The following is a 25,296-nucleotide window of genomic DNA, read 5'->3' on the forward strand; positions in this document are numbered from 1 at the left end:
CTAAATAAAGTTATCAATCAATAAAATAAACAATTACACATCTGAACTATGTGATGCCAGAATATGGTGTTGCTGAAGTTGTCTGGGAAAATTATACTATTTCATAAAATTTAAGCAATGGGTGGTAGACATGTGCAGAACGGAAAAATTAGTTTTGTTTCGTATAGATTCCTCATGTTACTAATTTCATTTCCTTGTTTCATCTCGTTTATTAATTTTCTACTGAATTCCAAATTTTCGGAACGATTAGAATTTGCATCGATTTGAATTCTGTGTGAAGAATAGCTGGTTGATAAAGTGGTAGTAAACTCTGTTACACCACTTGTACCTACAGGCAAGCCTATACTAAGGCTTACCTATAGGTACTGTGGATATCTCCAAAACTTGCACAGTTTAGGGGATATTCAGAGTGCATGCAGCCGATGACATCATCGGAACATGCATTCTGAAGGTCCAACTTACGGTGCTGGACCTTCAGAGCCTGTGCCAGAAACAGCAGCTCCCGCGCACAAGTGCAGGAGTGACGTCATTGCGCCACTCATCAAGCCCCCCCCCCCTATGTGAATGAGTATGGGTTGCATAGGTGGCGGGGGGATGGGGGCAGTCATCGGCAGCAGCAGGCATCATGACTATGGTTCAGGAGGGGGGGCTGCTCGTTTGTTCCCCCCCTCCCTTTTCTGGCCTGCCAGGTAGCATGCTCGAATAAGAATCTGGTATGGTTCTGGGGGGGGGGGGGGTGGATCTCATGCAATTATTTAAAAAAAAATATTGTTGTGGGGCATATTGACCTGCGGCGCATAGCATCGATCACTGTGGCACATGGAAGGCAGGAAGGATCACTATGGCACATGGAAGGCAGGAAGGATCACTATGACATCCAGAAGATAGGAAGGATCACTATGGCCCATGGAAGTGAGGAAGACTATGGCACATGGAAGGCAGGAAGACTATGGCACATGGAAGGAAGAGAGAGAGGGGAGAATTCACTTACCCGGGGCTGCATTGTCTTCACAGGCTCAAGGAGACATTAGGAGCACTGGCTGCTTTGAAATCTACCGCCCACACCTCCTTCCCAGGCACAGATTGGCTGCACGAGGGGGCTGTGGATGGGCACGGAGGGGACATGCGGAGGAGGTGGGGCAGACCTAGCCTACCTTCTTCTCCCTCCTCTTATGGGATGTACAGCGGGCGGGGGATGTGCAGCAGATGGGGGATGTGCAGCGGGTGAGCCAGCGGGTGAGCCAGTGGGTGGGTGAGTGGGGGGACTATGTTGCTTGGCACTGAGCGATGCTCAGCCTCAGCATGGTGTGCATCAGACAGGCGGAGAAGTGGAGTTCAGTGGGCACTCTGGACTCTGCTGCGGGTCTCAGCCCAGATTTGCAGGACACCGAGATTTACTTAAAATTTCCGGAACAATCCCGTGAAATCTAGGACGGTTGGGTGGTATGCGTGTGGCCTAGTATGATTGCGAAGGAGGGGGAGGCACTTGTTCGCGCCCCCCCCCCCTTTTTCTACCTGCCGGGCTGCATGCTCGGATAAGGGTCTGATATGGATTCTGGGGGGACCCCATGCCGTTTTTTAAAAATATTTTGCCATGGGGTTCCTCTTAAAATCCATACCCAGACCCGGGATTCTTTTGTTTACATTCATCTGTCAGCGGGGAACCTACTGACAGCTGATGAGTTGTCGGTTTTTAAAAGAGTTGTAAAGGCAGAAGGTTTTTTATCTTAATGCATTCTATGCATTAAGATAAAAAGCTTTCTTTGTATAGCAGCCGCCCAAGCACCCCCTAATACTTACCTGAGCCCCTTCTCTATCCAGCGATGTTCATGAGTCCCTCGGCCTCCCGGGACTCCCCCTCCTGATTGGCTGAGACACAGCAGAGGCTATTTTGGAGAAAGAGGGGGTGTGGTAGAACGGCAGCCTTGTGTCTGAATGGACACACGGAGCTTTAGCTCGGCTCGGTTGACCCATAGCAAGCTGCTTGCTGTGGGGGCACTTGTCAGGAGGGAGGGGCCAGGAGCAGCGAAGAGGGACCCGATAATAAGAGGATCCGGGCTGCCCTGTGCAAAACCAACTGCACAGAGAAGGTAAATATAATGTGTTTGTAAAGTCTTGTGTTTTTTTTTTTTTTTTAATAATAATCACTTTATAGATGCAGCGACCGGCTTCCCGGCCCGCTCTTTAACAATCAGCTATTCTTTACACAGAATTCAAATTAGTCGATCATTATTTGATTGATTTGAATTTGAATCATTCCAAAACTAAATTAAATGAATTTCAATGAAATTCGCTAGTGTATCATTAGGAGATTTGGTTACATCTAAAAAGAACTGCATTTCTGGATAAAATGAGAATCCCGATTTTTTTGCTTAGAATAAAGATCATGATTTTCTCATGATTCTGAAGAACTTTTTTATTTTAAAGATTTACAACCCCTGAACATTAGGGTATAAAACAAGATGGCAATAAAATAAGACATATTACTCTTTGCTTCAATCAAATTTAAAGAAATGTAATGAAAAATAATGTAATGTGTAAGGAAATAAAACATTTCCATTAGGTTATATTAGGGTCTTTTTAATTTAGTACTCGTCGATACCAATTCCGATACCCATTTTTTTAAGACTTTGTTTTTAATGATACATGGAATATCCACTGTTGCACCATGAGAATACTTAAAAATGATACCTCCTATATCCCTGATGAAGGAGTTGCACAGCCTCTGAAACGCGTCAGCTGGAGGACATCAATTTATAGTATCACTGTACACTTTAACTGGTGTAAGCTCAGTTTTTAATTCCATGTATATTTTGCAACCTTTGTTTTTATTGACGAAATAATAATAAAATCTGATTTTTTTTTTTTTTTTTTTTTTATATACGTGTTATATAATTGAATTGCCTACAAAGTCGCATAACAGGGAATTTCCAATTCTATGTTTCAATTCAGGGATGTGTCAGGTTATCGATATATGAAAATATTAAATGATGAAATATACTTGCGACACTTACACTGACCTCAGCCTGACACATCAACCTCTGTAAAAAAAAAAAAAAAAAAAAAAAAAAAAACTGGCCACACACACACAATAGTATTGACCAAACCTTCAACAGTGCAAATTCAGACAGGTTTGTGTAATTAGTCAGAGACAATTGGCCATACAAAAACGTCCCCAATTCTCAAGGTTTTGTACAAAGAAAGGTGATAAAAACCTGAAAATCAAAGTTTGAAGAAGAAACTTATTCAACAGAAGAAACAAAGCAATAGACGGTCCCCATTGTTCTAGGGTGAAAACTAACTCTTCTTAAGACGCAATAGTATTGACTCAGCTGAATACATAAGCCTCTTCAACAAAATGGTGACTAGGATGTGTACATCTGTGTATGTAGATATGTTTATATATATATATATATATATATATATGTATACACATGTATGTATATATGTGCGTGTAGGTGTGTAGGTATATGCATGTATATGTGTATGGTACATATGTACATGTGCGTGTGTGGATATGTGTGTGTATATGTATGGGTATGTGTGTACACGCACGTGTATTAATATATCTGTGTGTGTATGTGCATGTGTGTGTGTATCCAGTTATCACCATATATTGAACTTTGTTGTTATATGTAGGGGATAGTGTTTCACTAGAATAATTCATCAATAGAGATGGCTCACCCACCAAATCACAAATAATGCTCAATGATGATATAAACTACACTAGCATGAGATATCCCTATAAATCTCTTGTACTTAAAGAATATTACACAAGGATTATGGAATTATTCCTACAGGAAATGAATACAGCTATTAATAATGACACTACCAGCAGAAAACATAATCTTGAATCAAAATATTGAAATGTTATAAAAAGCAGAAATCACCAAATCCCCAAAAATATAATTCATATATGGTTTATAGCAACTCCCACATCACATTATAGGACAATCCCATTTGCAATGATGCAACTAACTGTTAACCAATGGGCAGGTGACAATCGACTAGTCACTGCCCACTTCTGAAAACCACCACTGAAGAAACAGTCAATATTGGTTGGGGAGTGGTCATTTCAATCAATAGTTTCTGATCATATAAATAAGGACCCCGGGAAAAACAAGGGACTCTGAAAAAAAAAAAAATCCTAAAAAACACGCCTAAGGAAGGACACAGGAAAAGACTGCTGCCATTTTGACCACTGCCCATTGGCTGATCTCCTGCTGAGAGACGAACTACTTTACTTTGAACATTTTCCTTGGAAGGAGTGGTGAGAGATAGACTTAATAATTTAAACCATTTACTCCCAAGATAATAGGAAGTGTATGACATTGTCTGAAATTATACATATATGGTCATTTACATTGGGTAGAGCAACTCTATATGTTAATTTTTCTTTTCACTGAATCAATTGATTTTATGAATTTCAAGTGTTTGTCTAGAGTTAAGGCTAAATTTAAGTGTGTTGGGTATAATAGGGTGTGACTCTTTAAGATAAGTTCCTTTCTTTCCTACGGCCGCGGAAAGTGAGAAACTGCCTTAAGAGTGGTCAGGCATTTTGTTTTTAATATTTTAATTCACAGTTAATTTTACTTTTATCGGGTTATATTTAATTCTGTGTCTGGTTTAAAAAAAAAATTTAATTCTAATCACATTGTATCTGTGCAACGTATTTTGATATTGTGTGTGGAATATTAATCACCAGTAAATTTAGTTTTGTATGTAAATATATAATTATACTCGTATCTTAATAAATTATATTTATTGATTTAATTGGGAGATATTTATATATTGGTAAGAATTCACCGTAAGCGCCAAGGGCTCAGGAAAATTGTTGTGGTATATTATTGGAGGTCTGAACAAAATTGATTGGGTTTTTCTTAGTTATTAAACTATTTGCCGTAATCGGCTGGAGGCACTGCGTCATAATTCTATTGATAGTTCAGACATCGCCTTTTAGTAATAAATTAACAATAGTCAAATTTTATACCAAAACGCACAACATATTAATTGGAGGCACTGCTGAGATCGCTTATAAGGAAATCTTACCATATAACAAAACATACTGGTGATTGTATCTCCACATACATTGTCAAAAATATCTATTGTCCTAGCATGGCAGGAAATCACAGTGAATCAAGTCCATCTAGGCACAGCCAGGAAGGTGAAACCATCCCAACAATGGCCACTACCCCCGCTAAAGATACTGATAAAAATCGAGAAACATTACATAAATTTGTTGATTATGGAATAGTTGAACACCTTCGTAGAAGATTAAACATAGGATGCAGTTTAGACAAGTATGTCAAGGATGAAAAAGAGCAAGCTCAGAGTTTAACTGATAATTTGTTTATTGAAGGCGGCCGGGTTTACCAACTTATAAGGGCCTATGCTAATGAGAAGGACACGAAGGTCCAAGATCGTCTCATTATGAAAACATGGCCTACTCTGTGGTTTTTGTGTAATGAATTTATCACACAAATGCCCGCCTTAAAGAAAGAATTATTGGAAACCCGCTCCCTCTTGATAAACAAAAACCAAGACATAGGATCCCTTTTAGAAAAACTCCAATGGGCTGAGACTAGAATTAACCAATCTAAGGGAATTGAGGAGGAATTACTTATCCAGGTTCAAAATAGTAAAACCCTATATGAGGAAACCCGTGTCCAATTTAGGAAGCTAAAAGAAAAATATCAAACACTTAAACAAGAAATAGAATCTTATAGACAAGAAAAAGAAACCCCTAAGAAACATAACTCTATTACTGAGGATGAAACAAACAACGCAGAAATTGAGATTCTAAGATCAGAGCAGAAAGTATTGGAGAAACGGATAGGGGATTTAACATCCATGATAAATCACGAATTAATGCATCTGGGTGATAATCGTGAACAGGAAATAAAAAGAGGGGGATCTCCATATCAGCGGGAGAGACAGGTAAGGTATAGCCAATCAGAGTCTGAATATGGGTCACCCCCTAGGCTTCAAAGGTACTCCCCAGAGTATACAGATGAGGAAATGGATAGGGCTTCATATAAACAGGAAAGGAGGCCCAGGGTCCTTTTTAAAAGATATGACACCCCCAAAATCATCCGATTTTTAAAAGAAACTGTTCCTGTCTTTTCTAAGAAAGGATCCCCCGCCATCACTGACCATCTAGGAACATACGAACGTACCTTAGAAATCTTAGGCATTGAGGACGATCGTACAAAAATTGATTTGCTACCTTGGGTATTTGAAAGTAAAAACAGACAATTCTTTGATTCGTTAAAAACCCTGTATGGTCAGTCGTGGAAGGAGGTTAAACATAGGTGTCAAATGGAGTTTGGACCATATAAAACTACAACGTCTGCCAAGGCTGCGGCCTATAATCTAAAATGTGGTCATAATCAGAGCCCTACAGAGTTTCTGGCATTACTGAAAAATGCCTATTTTCTGGCTGAAAAGGATCCCAATCCTGATCAGTCTGAATTCAAGACCTTATTTTATGAAGCATTACCTGCTTATATAAAATTAGGTCTTGCACAAGACTTTAGGAAAGGACGCTCCCTGGATTGGTTAGTAAGGGAGAGTGACTACCTTTTCTCAATCCAACAGTCCAGTGAAAGTGGGGTAAAAAGTGAGGCCCAGCAGAACCCTAAAATAGTAGCGGCCACTACCATGCCCCCTCAACCTTCGGGTGCACAGACAGAGAGAAAATCTTATGCAGAGGCAGTCCGAGATGGAAGGCCCATTAGACCTCCCGGAGTCGCACCACGACCCCAGCCAGCGGTGGGGGACAGACAGAGGCCACGTGGGTACAGTAGTGAAAGTGAAAGGGGTCCACAACACAGAAAGGGCAAGAGGGAATATTCCCAGGGGTTCCAACCTGATTTCAATCGAGACTCCAATTTCAATAGGGATCCCGATTTTAATAGGTACCCCCCCTTTGACAGAAACTCCAATTTTAATAGATACTCCAACTTTCACAGAGACCCCAATTTCCATGGGTATCCCAGATTCCAAAGAAACCCCAACTTCCGTAGATACAACAGATTTGGCAGAAACCCCAACTTTAACCAGGACCCAAACTTCATGAGAAACCCTAATATTATTGAGAACCACAATGACCATAGGTCGCCTCCTGACCAGGAACGAGAGGGAGCACCCCGGATTGGTGCAGTTCCCCAAGTTCCCCAAGGTCAAGGAGAAATACGGGGACCTCCGAGAGAGAGTTCCCAGCATCGGGGCCTGAGGAGTGGTTATGAGTCTGAGACATCTACCCAGTCCCATCCGGAACGTAATAGGGTCAGACAAAATAGGGCAACGTACCAAAATACCCTCAACCAACGTATAGGACAAATTGAGGAGCAGGTGAATCAAATGGTCGGACAAATGACACAATTCATGAACACCCAATCTAACAACCCATCTTTTTTAGGGGCAACTCCTGTGACCAACCAAGGGTCACAGAATGCATAGACCTCCCCCCGATAGGCCCAGAGGGGATAACACTGTATGCAGCAAAAGGGGGCGCATGCTCTACCCCTGATGTGCCCACAATTGAGAAACATAGTCATAGGGCCAGGGAGGATCAAATGTTGGTTGTTAATTCCCCTCCTGCCTTGCAGTGTTCACTTAACCCCTCTAACCTAGCCGAGCCATTGGGGATAGTCATAAATGACCAGTCTGACGGAGCGCACCCCACTCATTGCGCTTCCGTCTTGAGGAAGTCCAACAGGCAAACCAGAAGGAATAATAAGCGCACAGAATCTGTGACGTATGGTGAGATCAATGCTGATTGTAAATTATTGACAGGTTCCCAGATCTTCAACCATGCCAATTTCATGTGTGAGTTGAACGAATCTGATGGGAGATATTTCACTACGGTGAAAATACAGGATGCCAGTGATCACCCAATTTTAGGCCTAATTGACACTGGGTCCCAAGCCACAATCCTGTCAGAGGAACATTTTAATCGAGTAACAAACTCAATGCCCAAGAAACCAAAACTTAGGAGCTTTGATTGTTCCCTGGTAGGGGTAGGTGGAGAACCACTAGAAGTTAGGGGTACTGCCTGGCTTAAACTTAAATTAGGTAATAAGGAACTTAGGCACCCTGTTATTATTGCCACTCTCCCACACCATCACATGATCATTGGAATAGACCTTCTTAAAAGGCTCAACACTATTGTTGATTGTGTGAACCAGGTATTGTGGTCCCAAGTCAATACACCAATTAAATATGAGAGACTTCAGACTCCCCATTCCCGGCAACACTGCCACCTGGTGGAAGAAAGGCCTGGCTCCCTGGAAGTTCATTTCAGAAATAGTCAATTACCTGATGTAACAGTCATCCAACCTGACCACAAAAGCCTTGAAGTGGGAGGAGATGACCATGTGTTTAAAATCCCCTGTGATAAAATAAAAGAGATCTCCCTCCTAGATAATGTACTGACCATGTCTTTCCATCAGGAGAATAAAATTAGGAAAGGGGGAAACCACGCTCAGTTCCTAACAGGAGTGGAAAGGGTTAGCAGTGATCTATTTATCCCTATCCAGATAAATGGTCTTAGTAGGTCAAAATATGCCAAACTTGATTTAAAGCAAGAGCATAGCTTTGTGAGCCATGGGCTCTTAAAACATATGACTGAGATAGAAATGATCCATTTATCCACTCCTCAACGTCATTGGATTTCAGACGCCATTGATGATTCGGAGGATTATAATTCCATTGCTAGATGCCTGTTAAACATCACCATAGGTAATAAGACAACCACTCACGTGTTCATAGTCTTGGACAATCCCCAAAACCAAATATATATCGGCAACGACTTACTGCATCGGTTTGCCACTCAAGTCGACTTAATCAATGACTGTTTATGGAGTCGACTAAAGGGGGACCCTGAGGGATACCAGGATGTAAATTTAGCCCTGAAATTCCAACAGCAGATGCCTTATGCTGTTGAGGTTCAGGTAGCCCAAGAAATTATCGTGCCCAAAGGCAGAAATAATTTTGTACTCCCCGTAAAAATAAAAAGGGGACAAAGATTAAAAGGGTCAGATGCGCTAGTATGCATATCCCAGAGAATGCAGGGGGAAGGACTAAAAATTACCCACACGCCTCTGATCAACACGCATCAATCCCCTATATACATCTACATACACAACCTCTCAAATCAGGACCTTAGCCTACCCAAGGACACCATTATCGGTCTTGCGGTAGAAACGGGGTATTACACATTTGGGGTCACTAACCAAGTGATTGGACTCATACCTGAGGAATATTTATCTGAGGAGCAATTAGTTGAACAATCGTTCAATTCTTTACCCGAAGGTATGTTCACCATTGAGTCCATTTATCCCTTTGATTCTAAGGATGGTACCTGTAGAATTGAAGAGACATCCCTTGTCTTTGATCAACCGATTAAAGAACAAGAGTGCCCCAAAGGACATGAATGGGAGGAAAGTGCCCGATATACACCTTGTGATTTAACCACCAGACTTGAAGAGGCATATGAGATAGGGCAGCCTGAAAGCTTTCCTGGATTCAAAGAGATAGTTGAAGAGATAATAGCACTAGCAGATGCATGCTCCAATGATCTCGAGCGACAATTGCTCCGCGAACTCCTCTTTGAATTCCAGGAGATCTTTGCCAAGGATTCTTACGATTGTGGGAGTACCGAACTCCACTTCGCCAGAATCCAGACTGACCCAAAGGCCCCACCAGTGTTCGTCAAACAATATAGACTTCCTTTGGCCTCCTATGAGTCTCTAGCCGAGATTATTAGGAAGCTAAATGAACGGGGTATAATTAGGCCCATCCACAGCTCCTATAATCACCCCATCCTGGGTGTTTTGAAACCCAATGGACAGTGGCGCTTGTGCGCTGACCTCCGACAACTAAACAAGCGTGTTTACATGTCAGGATGGCCTGTACCATACATAGACCAGTGTCTTGCCCAACTCCAAGGGTCCCAGGTATTCACAGCCCTTGATTGTGCCCAAGGTTACTGGACCATTAAAGTCAGTGAAGAAGACCAGTATAAACTAGCTTTCAGTTTTGGGAACCAGCAGTTCTGTTGGGTTCGTATGCCTTTTGGGTTTATCAATTCTGGCCATGAATTCGCTGTGTTTATGCATAAGGCTATGCCAGATGCCCTAGAGCGAGGAACACTGGCGTATGTTGATGACATCCTAATCAAGAGTACTGACATGACCAAACACCTTACAGAACTGCGACATGTCCTAGGCCAGTTAAGATCAGCCGGGGCGAAATTGTCTCTACAAAAAGCCCAGTGGTGTCGCACACGTGTAAATTTCTTAGGCCATGAAGTTACTTCGGAAGGTCTAAATCCCCAAAAGAAAAAGGTTGAGGCTGTGCTAAACTGTAAGGTCCCTACTAATCTGAAAGAGTTGAGATCGTTTCTAGGGATGGTAAACTATTCCCGTAAGTTCATTGACAACTACGCCGAAATAAGCAAACCGCTTCTTCATCTGCTAAAGAAAGACATTGGATGGTCGTGGGGTAAGGAACAGGAAGACGCTGTAAAGGAAATGAAGGTTCGTCTGACCCAGGCTCCTTGCCTTGCATATCCAGAAGGAGGTAAACCCTTTTATCTTGAGACAGGGTACACGCAGGTAAGTATGAGTTCTGTTCTTTACCAGAAACAAGAGAATGTCAGTAAGGTTATTGCTTACGCTAGCAAAACATTGTCCCCAGTAGAGATGAAGTTTACAGACTGCGAAAAGGCTTTATTATCCACGGTGTGGGCATTACAGAATTTCCGCAGTTATATTCAAGGTGAAAGAATTATTGTTGAGACCGCACACCAACCTTTACAGTATTTACAAAGTGAACGTATCAGGGATGGAAATGTGTCTAATAGCCGCATCACTGCTTGGACTTTGTCCTTGCAAGGATGGCCTCTGGAAGTTCGTTATAAACAGAACAAGAAAAGTCCAGTAGCCCAGGGCCTTGCTGAGCTCCATGACTGTTCAGCCACCAATCCCAGTAAGGGAGACCCGGACGCTGACTTTTTGGAAGAACAACTGTTGTCTCCCTATAAAGTTTATGATGAAGAGTACTGTAAACGGTTGCCGTGTGTATATGTAGATGGTTGCGCCTATCATCATAAGGATGGAGAACAGCTCCAACTAGTGGCAGGTATTGGGATTGTATGGACCCAAGGTGTAGCCCCAACCTCTGTGGGATACAAGCTTGGATCCAAAAGCAGCCAAGTTGCTGAACTCGCTGCCATTCTAAAAGCTGTCGAGATGGCCATAGAATATAACCTAAAAGAATTTTCCATCATCACCGATTCCAATTATGTTAGGAACAGTTTTGTTGAATATCTTCCTAGGTGGAAAAGGAACCACATGCTAAAAAGCAACCAAAAACCCGTTAAACATGGTAGGTTATTTTGCCAAATAGACCAGCTGGTAAGGGAAAATGACATCACCTTGTATTTTAAGAAGACCAAGGGCCACTCTAAAGTCCTAGGTGCCGAGAAGGAAGGTAATGATCTGGCTGATTCCCTGGCCAAAGAAGGGGCCATAACAGGTGAATCACTAGATATTGATAAATTTTTGGGGGCAGTACAGTTAGAAGCTGTAACTAGACAACAAGCCGGGGTGAGCAAAGATGCAAATGTGTTACAATGGAGTCATGATGCCCCCAGTGAAGATTTAATTACAGCTCAAAAAGAAGACCCAATAATTGGCTTATTTTATAGACACCTAGAAAATTCTGACCAAAATCCCATTAGCCAAGGGGATGGTACCGGTAAAGAGGATTTACGCATTTTAATGAAGTCCAAATCCCAGTTTGCATTGCATCAGGGATTGTTGATACGCACATCAAAAGGGAGTATCCAACAATGGGTAGTTCCACTTAAATTTAGAGGGTTAATGTTGCAACACGCCCATGACGCTCCCACTGCCGGGCATCGTGGGGAGAAGATCACCTATGAGATCCTTCGGGATTATGCCTACTGGCCTCATATGCTGCGTGATGTGAAGGCATACTGCCAAGGCTGTTTAATATGTCCCCAATTTCAACCGGCTTCACCAACCCATCGGGCCCCCCTTCAGAAAAGGGGGATCTGTATGCCTTGGTCAGACCTTCAAATGGACTTCATTGGACCTGTCACTAAATCTTCACGAGGGAATCGGTATATGTTAACCGTTACATGTTTATTTACCAAGTATGTTGAATGTATTCCAGCGCCAAACAATAGCTCTGATACATGCGCTGCCTTATTAATTAATCACATTTTTTCACGGTTTGGTCTACCCCAGAGGATAGAATCCGATAGGGGTTCACATTTCACTAGTGAAGTGATGACCAAACTGTGGAAAATATTGGGCGTGAAAAGGAAATTGCATATCGCATATCGGCCCTCCTCTAGTGGTGGAGTAGAACGGTACAATCAGACAATTGTCAACATCCTAAAGAAATTTGTTAAGGAGACAGGCAAAGACTGGGATGTTAAACTTCCCCTAGTCTTGATGGCCTTAAGGGCAACTCCGAGTACGGTCACAAAAATGTCCCCTTTCGAACTCATGACCGGAAGGCAGATGGTATTGCCCCAGCACTTATTGTACCGCACTACAGATCACAATTTGGTCAATGCCACCACAACACACCAATACATAGAGGATCTGCGAAAACATTTACAGTATGCTTTTGCCTTTGCCCAGCGAAACATTGAAAGAGCCGCAGTTGGCGCTAAAACCTACTATGACCTTAAAACCACCAAGAAGGAGTACGAGATTGGGGACAAAGTCTACCTATACAATTTTGCGAGAGACCAGGTCAAGGAACGGAAATTCCTTCCATCTTGGAAAGGTCCGTTTAACATAGCTGATAAGATTTCCCCCGTAGCATATAAATTGCACATCCCTCGGAATGGTGAAATCAGTGAGAGATGGGTGCATATAAATCAATTGCGTGCTTGCCATCCCAAATCACAATTACAGCTGTTGGGAGACTGAACCACGCACTCCTCTTGGATTATGGAAAGATCATAAGGGCAGAAAAAGAATTAGGGTGAATCCACATTTTGCTTTACAGGGCTATTTTTATATATATGTATCTGATACTAAAACTGTTTATTTACCTACTATAGTGTATATAATGATGCCCCAGATGACAGCCAAACTGGTAATCGGAAGTGCTAGCGACCAGACCCTAGCAGGAAGCCCTGATGATGATCTGATGTATCAAACCAGAAACCTGTCTGCCAGCGATCACTCAAGGAAGGAGGACCAGATATCCCGAAGGAGAGACCTTCCCACGAGAATGTCCTGGAGTCCTGCTATGTGGAGCATCCTGGGTATCCTGCTGTGGATATGTCTACCAGGCCAGGCCGGCCTCATCGCCCGACCAGGACCTTCATCGGGAATACTTGTCCAAGAAGCACCCGGATTCATCTTGACTGACAAACGAATCATCACCCAAAAAGTTTGCACAAGTGTGGATCCAAGGACCTACACCGGAAAATGTTTTAAACCTCAGCATATCCCCTGAAATCAAGGAATAGTACGCCCTACACTCGAAAGCAATACAGACTCGTCAGTGGAATGTACCATAATGATCCATAACCTGCCTATTAGTTGATTTCCCTGTATGATGCTGACATACATGCAAATCAAAAAGGGGGATATGTCAGGTTATCGATATATGAAAATATTAAATGATGAAATATACTTGCGACACTTACACTGACCTCAGCCTGACACATCAACCTCTGTAAAAAAAAAAAAAAAAAAAAAAAAAAAAACTGGCCACACACACACAATAGTATTGACCAAACCTTCAACAGTGCAAATTCAGACAGGTTTGTGTAATTAGTCAGAGACAATTGGCCATACAAAAACGTCCCCAATTCTCAAGGTTTTGTACAAAGAAAGGTGATAAAAACCTGAAAATCAAAGTTTGAAGAAGAAACTTATTCAACAGAAGAAACAAAGCAATAGACGGTCCCCATTGTTCTAGGGTGAAAACTAACTCTTCTTAAGACGCAATAGTATTGACTCAGCTGAATACATAAGCCTCTTCAACAAAATGGTGACTAGGATGTGTACATCTGTGTATGTAGATATGTTTATATATATATATATATATATATATATGTATACACATGTATGTATATATGTGCGTGTAGGTGTGTAGGTATATGCATGTATATGTGTATGGTACATATGTACATGTGCGTGTGTGGATATGTGTGTGTATATGTATGGGTATGTGTGTACACGCACGTGTATTAATATATCTGTGTGTGTATGTGCATGTGTGTGTGTATCCAGTTATCACCATATATTGAACTTTGTTGTTATATGTAGGGGATAGTGTTTCACTAGAATAATTCATCAATAGAGATGGCTCACCCACCAAATCACAAATAATGCTCAATGATGATATAAACTACACTAGCATGAGATATCCCTATAAATCTCTTGTACTTAAAGAATATTACACAAGGATTATGGAATTATTCCTACAGGAAATGAATACAGCTATTAATAATGACACTACCAGCAGAAAACATAATCTTGAATCAAAATATTGAAATGTTATAAAAAGCAGAAATCACCAAATCCCCAAAAATATAATTCATATATGGTTTATAGCAACTCCCACATCACATTATAGGACAATCCCATTTGCAATGATGCAACTAACTGTTAACCAATGGGCAGGTGACAATCGACTAGTCACTGCCCACTTCTGAAAACCACCACTGAAGAAACAGTCAATATTGGTTGGGGAGTGGTCATTTCAATCAATAGTTTCTGATCATATAAATAAGGACCCCGGGAAAAACAAGGGACTCTGAAAAAAAAAAAAATCCTAAAAAACACGCCTAAGGAAGGACACAGGAAAAGACTGCTGCCATTTTGACCACTGCCCATTGGCTGATCTCCTGCTGAGAGACGAACTACTTTACTTTGAACATTTTCCTTGGAAGGAGTGGTGAGAGATAGACTTAATAATTTAAACCATTTACTCCCAAGATAATAGGAAGTGTATGACATTGTCTGAAATTATACATATATGGTCATTTACATTGGGTAGAGCAACTCTATATGTTAATTTTTCTTTTCACTGAATCAATTGATTTTATGAATTTCAAGTGTTTGTCTAGAGTTAAGGCTAAATTTAAGTGTGTTGGGTATAATAGGGTGTGACTCTTTAAGATAAGTTCCTTTCTTTCCTACGGCCGCGGAAAGTGAGAAACTGCCTTAAGAGTGGTCAGGCATTTTGTTTTTAATATTTTAATTCACAGTTAATTTTACTTTTATCGGGTTATATTTAATTCTGTGTCTGGTTTAAAAAAAAAATTTAATTCTAATCACATTGTATCTGTGCAACGTATTTTGATATTGTGTGTGGAATATTAATCACCAGTAAATTTAGTTTTGTATGTAAATATATAATTATACTCGTATCTTAATAAATTATATTTATTGATTTAATTGGGAGATATTTATATATTGGTAAGAATTCACCGTAAGCGCCAAGGGCTCAGGAAAATTGTTGTGGTATATTATTGGAGGTCTGAACAAAATTGATTGGGTTTTTCTTAGTTATTAAACTATTTGCCGTAATCGGCTGGAGGCACTGCGTCATAATTCTATTGATAGTTCAGACATCGCCTTTTAGTAATAAATTAACAATAGTCAAATTTTATACCAAAACGCACAACAGATGTGGCACATTATGGAGTTCAATCACAGACACCCCTAAAATTACCGATACCTACTGCAACTTTTTTGTTTACACATCAGCTGTCAGCAATGGTACAAAGCATTGAAAAAGTTATTTTGCAAATTAAATCTTATTTTTTTTTTTTAATTTTGCGCTTTTTTCAATGTGAAATGTATAAATATATGTTAAAGGTGTAATAATATTATTGAACAAAACGAAAAAAAACTTTTTAATTATTATTAGTTTATAAAATAGAAATAAATTAAAAACAGCAGCAAAATAATAATTAAATAGAGAAGGAGAATGAGGAGTTAACAAGGCTGAATAGAGTAAAGTAAGGGTTATTAAGGGGTTAAACAGAGAAACAATTTAAAAAAAAAAAATTTAACTTGACAAGGTTGCTGTAAAACCAGCCTTTCTCAACCTTTTCAACAGAGAGGAACCCTTGAAATACATTTCTGGTCTCAGGGAACCCCGTCTAAAAATTAAAAATCTACAACTCATGACACATTAGTGGGACAGTCAGTGGGAAGAATGCTCCTTATTCTTGTAATCGTTGGGAAGAATTACCCTCTTACAGATAGCTAAAAGGAACAATGGTGTAATTTGGAACTTATCTGAGAGGCAGAAAATTCTCAAGGAACCCCTAGCAACCTCAGGAGGAACCCTGGTTGAGAAACCCTGCTTTAACCACTTAACGACCGTTCACTGTGCCTCTACTGCGGCACAGTGGCTCGTTATCGTCAAGCGACGTAGACCTACGTCGCTGGACTCCTCCCCCTGTAGGCGGCACCGCCGCCGGAGGCGAGCTCCCGCTGTTTTAATTCACAGCGGGAGTCGGGCCAGGGGAGGAGCGGCGGCGATCGCTGCTGCTCTTCCCCGATCGTCGGGGAATCTAGTTTGGAGATCCGCCCGCCTGTGTAAATAGAGTGGGCGGATCTCCTAAGTGACAGGGAGTGACAGATCGGAGTGTTCAGCATAGTTGAACATCCAATCTGTCCCTGACTCACTCAGTCACCTCCGCCCCACACGTCAGTAAGCACCAGGCATACATTAACCCCTCCCTCTCCAATAAAATTAACCCCTTCCCTGCCAGTGTCATTTTTACAGTAACAGTGCATATATATAGCACTGATTACTGCAGTAATGTCACTGGTACCCCCAAAAGTGTCAAAAATGTCAGTCAAGGGTCCGATCTGTCCACCGCAATGTCGCAGTCCCGCAAAAAAAAAATCGCAGATCGCCGCCATTACGCGTTAAAAAAAAACACCAAAAATGACAGAAATCTTTCCCTTAGTTAGTAAACGCAATAACTTTTGCGCAAACCAATCAAAATACGCTTATTGTGATTTTTTTTTTTTTACCAAACATAGGTAGCAGAAAACAAATTGGCCAAAAATTAAAAAAAAATTTGATTTTTACATATTTTTTGGGAGGAATTTCATATAAAAAAATGTTAAAAATATTGTTATTTTTTCAAAATAAACGCTATTTTTTTGTTTATAGCGCAAAAAATAAAAAATCGCACAGGTGATCAAATACCACCAAAAGAAAGCTCTGTTTGTGGGAAAAAAAGGACGTAAATTTTGTTTGGGTACGGCGTCGCACGACCGCGCAATTGTCAGTTAAAATCGCACAGCGCCGAATCGCAAAAAGTGGCCTGGAAGTAAGACAGCAAAATCCTCTGGTGGTAAAGTGGTTAAACTGACTTCATTTGCAGACCAAAGTTCATCCCTTTGATCTGTAAATAAATAAACAGAAGGACAGATAAGAAGATACAATGTTTCTCTTTATCTGTCTCTTTCAGCCTGAGCAATGTTTTTGATAAACATTGTCAGCTGCTTTTATTTTTTGTCAGCTGTGAGCAGGGGAACTGCTCTGACAGCGGAATGACTCATCCGTTGTTAAGCAAGCGGCAGCCCCGCTCCTTAACAACCGGTGATTTGGCTTTTTTTTTTTTTTTTATTTCAGCTGTCAGTGGGGGAATCCCACAGACAGATGAAATAACAAGCCTGAATCATAGAAATGCTGGATTAAGATCGTGGGGGGGGGGGTGAATCGAGATTGCGATTTTTTTTAACAATTAGTCGTGCAGCTCTACATTGAAATCTCCAAATAACCAAAGATTTGTCTGAATAAATATTTGGCATCCAACAGCCCGATATCCTTTAATCCAAATATCAAAGGATCCGGTTGGTTAATTCTCAGCTGAACAGCGACCAATCAGCTGCAATTACTTGCCAGCGTCCACTGTATTCTGACAGCCGCTAATGCAAAAGACGCAGAGGGGGATTCATCTATCCGTGCGGTTTAGCAGCAGGCTGAACAAAAAAAGCATTTGTTGGTGTATGTCTACTTTAAGTTTCTCTATATGTTATTGTTTGTAGACTTTAAGTGTCTCTTGTTCACAACTGAGTACTTCCGCCCCGGTAAATGGGAACTAGCAGACTTGTACTCCCCAGGGTTTAAATTAGGTCAGGGAGGCTTCTGAGAACTGAAAAAAACATCTCAAACCGCTGCTAACAATGAGGGCTAATGTAATGATGGCTTGGTGACCCATCTATAACTAGAATGACCTGGAAGTCCTATGCTCTACACTATTTAAAGCTCATTTTGCTGCACTGTTATTTTACTCCCTTTTTTGCCTAATAGAACAGAGCCCTGTAATTCCAGCAAAGTGTAATATAGGTTATAGCGTAGAGAGAGCTGCCTCTAATCAGGATGGTATTATGTGGAGTACGGCGGTAGTACGGAACACATTTTTTTTTCTCTATGTGACTAATACTGTTCTGGGACACTGACCTGGTTTTAGCTCTCTATGGACCCCTCTGCGCTGCTGCCTTTTTTGCCGTCTTTGTGTTCTTTGTCACTGTCCTTCATCTTCTTCCTGGTCATGTGTCCACGGAACCCGGCTTGGATTTTTGTAGCCGCAGCATTAGCACCTGGGTCATCAAGGGCGATGTCCAGAGCTTCCTCCTGATGCTTCCTGCAGGATTCATTCTGCAACAGAAAACCGTCAATGTGAAATCACTGCAATGTTGTCAGGCTGTGGACAGGTTTGTTCTAGATGGGTGTGCAGTTTTAAAGCAGTTGTGAACCACTGGGCAGGGGAGGACTGGGCTAGGGGGCCAGGGGGCAATTGCCCCCTGGGCGGCTCTGATGTCCTGTAAAAAGGCTGCACTGCTTCTGCCACAGACATGCCTAAAGGATTCCTTGTGAAGAGAAGTAAAAAGTCCCCACTGCTGACCTACTGAGAGAGGGATGAAGACAAGAACAGAGTGCAGGCCTCCCCCCCCCCCCCCCCCCCCCAGCATGGATGGTGTAAACTGTGTCTGAGCAGAGGCCGGTTCCATGCCCCACTTAAGACTCTCCTCCACTGGCCAGCCCCAACAGAGCTGTCCCAGCTCCCCCCAGCCGCCCTCTGCTGGCCAGGTTGGAAACCCGGATTCAGCCTGGGGATGAGAAGAGAGTACCTGGAGCAGGGCTTCAGCCTGCAATGGGAGTCAGGAGGAGGGAGAGTGGGAGGGGGGCCGAGTCGGTGCACCACGGGCCTCTGGTTTGTACTTGCCCCCTGGGCTGAAAGTTGCCAGTCTGCCGCTGGGTGTTTTTTTTTTTTTTCCGGACCTGCAAAAGGCATATTGTACTACTATGCAGCGCATACTAGCACATTATGTGAAACTTACCTGAAAATGAAGCTCTCCAGCAATGCGATGTCATTGCTGGAGGCAGTATCCCTCTACACTCGTCTTCCTTCCGGGTCTGGGGACTCCAGCCGTGTGACTGGCCGGAGCCGAAATGACTTCACTCCCGCGCATACGTGGGGGAACCGTCATTTATGGCACAGGATTCTGAAGGTACGGCCATCTGAGCTCATGTGCCGATGATATCATCGGCTGCATATATATAGTAAATATCTCCTAAACGGTACACATTTAGGAGATATTTACAGTACCTATAGGTAATCCTTATTATAGGCGTACCTATAGGTACAAACTATGCATGGGACTTTACTTCCTCTTTAAATGGACTTTACAGTGTATGTTAGATTTTAAAAAAAAAAAACACATGCATACATGTCTGCCATTTTATCCCTTTAAAGTGCAATTTCATTTTTTTTTTACATTTTTGGTCCCCCCCCCCCACCATATAAAAAAGAAACTAGTTCCAGTCTTTACTTACCCTCTCCACGCTACATCACTGCCCCTGACTTTTTTCAGTCCAGCGCTGGTGATTCTCCTCTGATATTCTGCCCATTCCCTGTAAGCCCAGCATGTTGTACTGTACACATACATAGCTACCAACTGTCCCTGATTTCGAGGGACTGTCCCTGATTTGGAACAAAGTCCTTCTGTCCCTCATTTTGGTTTGCTCTATATACACTATATTGTCCATCGTACTGGGACACCTGCCCTTACACGCACATGAACTTTAATGGCATCCCAGTCTTAATCCACAGGGTTCAATATTGAGTTGGCCCACCCTTTGCAGCTATAGCAGCTTCAACTCTTCTGGGAAGGCTGTCCACAAGGTTTAGGAGTATCTATAGGAATGTTGAATAGAGATAACACCGCTTAGGCCAGTCAAAGTCCATGATCCAAGGTGGGCAAGCTCAGCTCACCACCAGGAGAAGCATAAAAGAAGAAAATGGTCCCACACCACCACGGAATCCAATGAAGAAAAGTTCCTTTATTCACATAAATGGTACAAGGTACAGCAGGGTAGGACAGTAGACGTGTTTCACACGACTGCTACGTGCTTGTTCACTACAAAGTGTGTAATGTGTATTAAGTGTGGAGGCCAACATTAAAATGCTCACCCAAGGTGAAACACCCCTGTTCAATTAGCCACCTAATTACTCCAAACCTGACACAAATCTACTTGCATAAAAACAAAAATAGAAATAGTCTTGACAGAAAATAGAATTAAAACGTGTAATTGTGCATAAAAGTGAAATTGAAAAAAAGACAAGAAACGAAAAAAACAGGACATATGTGTATAAAAATCTTATATCAAGTATATGTGCATAAACACGCACATATATATATATATATATATATATAAAAATAAAAAAAATGAACAAAATATGTGTATATGTACGGAGTAATTAGGTGGCTAATTGAACAGGGGTGTTTCACCTTGGGTGAGCATTTAAATGTTGGCCTCCCATTACACACTTTGTAGTGAACAAGCATGTAGCAGTCGTGTGAAACGCGTCTACTGTCCTACCCTGCTGCACCTTGTACCACCTACAGTATGTGAATAAAGGAACTTTTGTTCATTGGATTCCGTGGTGGTGTGCGACCACTTTCTTCTTTTATGGGAATGTTTAACCATTTTTCCAGAAGCGCATGTGTGAGGTCAGGCACTGATGTTGAAGAGAAGGCCTGGCTCACAGTCTGCAATCTAATTCATCCCAAAGGTGTTCTATCGGGTTGAGGTCAGGACTCTGTGCAGGCCAGTCAAGTTCCTCCACCCCAAACTCACTCATCAATGTCTTTATGGACCTTGCTTTTTGCATTGGTCCAAATCATTTGGTGGAGGGGGGATTATGGTGTGGGGTCGTTGTTCAGGGGTTGGGTTGGCCTCTTAGTTCCAGTGAAGGGAACTCTTAAGGCATCAGCATACCAAGACATTTTGGACAATTTCATGCTGTCAACTTTGTGGGAACAGTTTGGGGAGGGCTCCTTACTGTTCCAACATGACTGCGCACCAGTGCACACAGCAAGGTCCATAAAGACACATTCCTAAACCTTGTGGACAGCCTTCCCAGCAGAGTTGAAGCTGTTATAGCTGCAATTGCAAAGGGTGGGCCAACTCAATATTGAACTCTATGGACTTAGATTGGGATGCCATTAATGTTCATGTGTGTAAAGGCAGGTGTCCCAAATCTTTTTGACAATATAACGTAGTTGTATTTAAAATGCACTTTTTATCTTTCAAAAAGTGTTTCCCAGCGCCAAATCTTTCATCCAATTTCTAAATCGTTGCATTTGTACACTCCAAAAGCCAGTATAAATGAATAGTAGTGGTTAAAAAAAACTCTTGTGGGTTTAACCAATCAATTTTTTGTATACTTTTCCTTTAAGGGGGTGTGATGGGGTGTGTCCTATGCTGACATACTTTTGCTCCCACCTCCCATTTTTAAAGGTTGGGAGGTATGCTGTATACAAGTCACTAGGGGGCACGTCACAGGCTGGGCTCACAGTACTCCAGCACTTACTGCACCTCAATTCTGGATGAATGACACTGGAAGAAGCTGCAGTGACATTACTGGACTGGCAAGAAGACTTGAAGAAAATTGGAATTTATAGGGTTTTTAAAAGATAAATACCAGGGGGGAAGGTGGGATTCGGGGGGGGGGGGTGAGGGTGGGAAGAGGCGGGTTACATGGCTGGAGTTCCCTACAAGTACAGAACAAATCTATGAATCTGTCAGAAATGTGTCCAGATTCTAATTTTCTTTTCAGGGTTTTAGGGGATTAAAATTTACAAGAAATGGTGTCAGCCCTGCCCAGTTGTCTTTTGCTAAAACAGAATCTTTCCACCTCTGCTCATCTCTACAACAAAAGAGAGTAATTGATCTTTATCCCCAAGATAAGAACTCAGAGGGCTGATTAGGTTTCTTGAGATAACACAGGAAGAGTGCCTGGGACAGCTCTGAATGTCTCTTTCAATGGTATTTTTTTAAAGCAAAAGAGAGCAAAAAGGGAAACTTCATTGTTGGGGTTTAAATACAATTTCAGTAAGAGACAAAGAATATTAGGCCCAAAGCAAACTCTTCATGAAGTAGAACTATAGGCAAAACTTTTTTTTCCATTCTGGATAGAGTAAGGGAGGGTTATAACTAGTGATCGACCGATATCGTTTTTTTATTGCCGATACCGATATTTTGGTCATCGCATATCGGTATCGGCTGATATCTGCCGATATTTTCGGACATTTAAAACATTTATTTTTATTTATTTATTTATTTATTTACAGGTACTGTTGTGGAGGAATCTGGGGGTCTAAGCCCCCGTTCACAATAAGGCGACCTGTGAGGCGCACTAAGGCGACCTGTGAGCTTCCCATAGGGAAGCTGCGGACCCGTTCTAATAGGAGCGACACAAGTCGCTCCGACTTAGAAAAAGGGTCCGAAGCTTCTTTGGGGCGACCAGGAGGCGACCGCCATAGACTTCAATGCTATGAAGTCCGTGGCGGCCGCTCCGAGGTCGCGGTGCGAGGTAGCGTCGCCTGCATGTGAACGGGGGCTTAAAGACCCCCAAGCCCCTCCTCTGCACTTAAAAGCATTCAAAACACCAAGTTTGGCTGTTTTGAATGCTGTAATTTTTTTGAATTTTGCGCCGAGTACCCGGAAGTGATGTCATGATCACTTCTGGGTTTTTACATGGAGACCCAATCAGAGCCAAATGCGTCTTTGATCTGATCTTCTCTTCGGCGGCCGTGCAGGTAGGATGCCCGGGTCTCCCGGTGGGACGGGAGACCCAGGCGAGCCCCAGAAGGTGGCGTTATAACCCCTGTCACATTTTTTACACCATCTGTGTCCCATTGTGGACATTTTTCTTCACTTTCTGTCCAATAGCCATAAAGGACATGAGAGGAAATCCCTGCAAATTAAGGGAATTCCTTGGAGCCACCAGGTCACCAGAACTAGTGTCTACTCTATTACTTTCTTTGGAACAGCTCAAAAATTGGGATTTTCTTTCACTTTCAATGATAATGATAAACAGGACAAATATAGAGAATGAATCTCCTTAACTGGGCACAGACAGCAATAAAAACTGGCATGCATTCTAATCCCTCTCCACTCTATCCAAAACCTAAAAAAAAAAATTGCCTTAACAGGAAGATTTTTATTTTATTTTTTTGATTCTGAAAATAAAGGTACTTTTTCTGGACAGCTTGGCCTGCATGTAAATGAGGAAAAAATATAAACTGCAGTATGCAAATTATAAAAAGAAATTATCATTACAGGTATTAGCATAAAATTACCAGAATATAAGGATTTCACAATAGTGGGCCTGTAAAGATTTTGTTACTTTCCCTGATCCTGACATTACAACTGGAATATATTTAATTACATCAATACATACAACTTTTTTAGTGCCGGATCACACTGTTCCGACTTGGTCGCCTGACAAGTAGCGGACCTTGCTGTGCAATGGAACCATTCTAATAGGAGCGACTCAAGACGCTCCGACTTAGAAAAAGGTTCCTGCACCTTTTTTTTGCAAAGTCGGAGCGACTTGCATTGACTTCCTTTATGTGAAGTCGTTGCAAGCCGCGCCGAAGTCGCGGTGCACGGGCGACGGCATTAGTCACCCGAAGTCGTGTCGCCCTAGGGTGAACCGACACTCATGTATTTATACATTTTATTATTATTTTTGTATTTTTAACATGTATTTAATTCTCTCACTGATATTCCCTTAGTACATGTTTTTACTTTTCATGATTGTGTTACATGTTACAACTCTTCGTGAAAATAATTTTAATGTTATGTTGTGTCATTTTTTTTTTTTTTTTATGATATATAGTATTTACACTATAAATATCAGGTATAAAAAGTATTTTCACATTTCTACGGAACTTCCCCCACCTCACACCAGAGATCTAATGTATGGCAGGACTGTCTGTGTTTAGAGATGAGAACGGTCAAGAAAATCCTGCCACTACATCTGGCTAATTTTCAGTGTCTATGGTCAGCTTAGAGTTGGAGTTTAATATCCTTATTTTTTAATGTTAATAAAACCTTTTACATTTTCATCACATACAGTATCTCACAAAAGTGAGTACACCCCTCCACATTTTGTAAATATTTTATTATATCTTTTCATGTGACAACACTGAAGAAATGACACTTTGCTACAATGTAAAGTAGTGAGTGTACAGCTTGTATAACAGTGTAAATTTGCTGTCCCCCCTCAAAATAACTCAACGCACAGCCATTAATGTCTAAACAGCTGGCAACAAAAGTGAGTACACCTCTAAGTGAAAATGTCCAAATTGGGCCCAATAAGCCATTTTCCCTCCCCAATATCATGTGACTCGTTAGTGTTATAAGGTCTCAGGTGTGAATGGGGAGCAGGTGTGTTAAATTTGGTGTTATCGCTCTCACTCTCTCATACTGGTCACTGGAAGTTCAACATGGCACCTCATGGCAAAGAACTCTCTGAGGATCTGAAAGAAAGAATTGTGACTCTACATAAAGATGGGCTAGGTTATAATATTGCCAAGATCCTGAAACTGAGCTGCAGCATGGTGGCCAAGACCATACAGCGGTTTAACAGGACAGGTTCCACTCAGAACAGGCATTGCTATGGTCGACCAAAGAAGTTGAGTGCACGTGCTCAGCGTCATATCCAGAGGTTGCTTTGGGAAATCGACGTACGAGTGCTGCCCGCATTGCTGCAGAGGTTGAAGGGGTGGGGGGTCAGCCTGTCAGTGCTCAGACCATACGCCGCATACTGGATCAAATTGGTCTGCATAGCTGTTGTCCCAGAAGGAAGCCTCTTTAAAAAATGATGCACAAGAAAGCCCGCAAACCGTTTGCTAAAGACAAGCAGACTAAGGACATGGATTACTGGAACCATGTCCTGTGGTCTGA

The 25,296-nt window shown here is 41.7% G+C and overlaps 1 protein-coding gene across 1 annotated transcript in view; it reads right to left on the reverse strand.

Moving 5' to 3' along the window:
• SPA17 (sperm autoantigenic protein 17) overlaps positions 1-25,296 on the reverse strand; it is a 142,317-nt gene that overhangs the window by 16,193 nt on the left and 100,828 nt on the right. The window contains exon 8 of the mRNA XM_082273539.1: positions 18,496-18,693. Within this exon, the coding sequence (XP_082129665.1) occupies positions 18,502-18,693 (192 nt within the window). The 3' untranslated portion in view covers positions 18,496-18,501. The remainder of the gene's footprint in view (positions 1-18,495; positions 18,694-25,296) is intronic.

The sequence above is a fragment of the Pelophylax lessonae genome (assembly GCF_965119305.1).
Source record: "Pelophylax lessonae genome assembly, chromosome: 12".
NCBI classification, from domain to species: domain Eukaryota; kingdom Metazoa; phylum Chordata; class Amphibia; order Anura; family Ranidae; genus Pelophylax; species Pelophylax lessonae.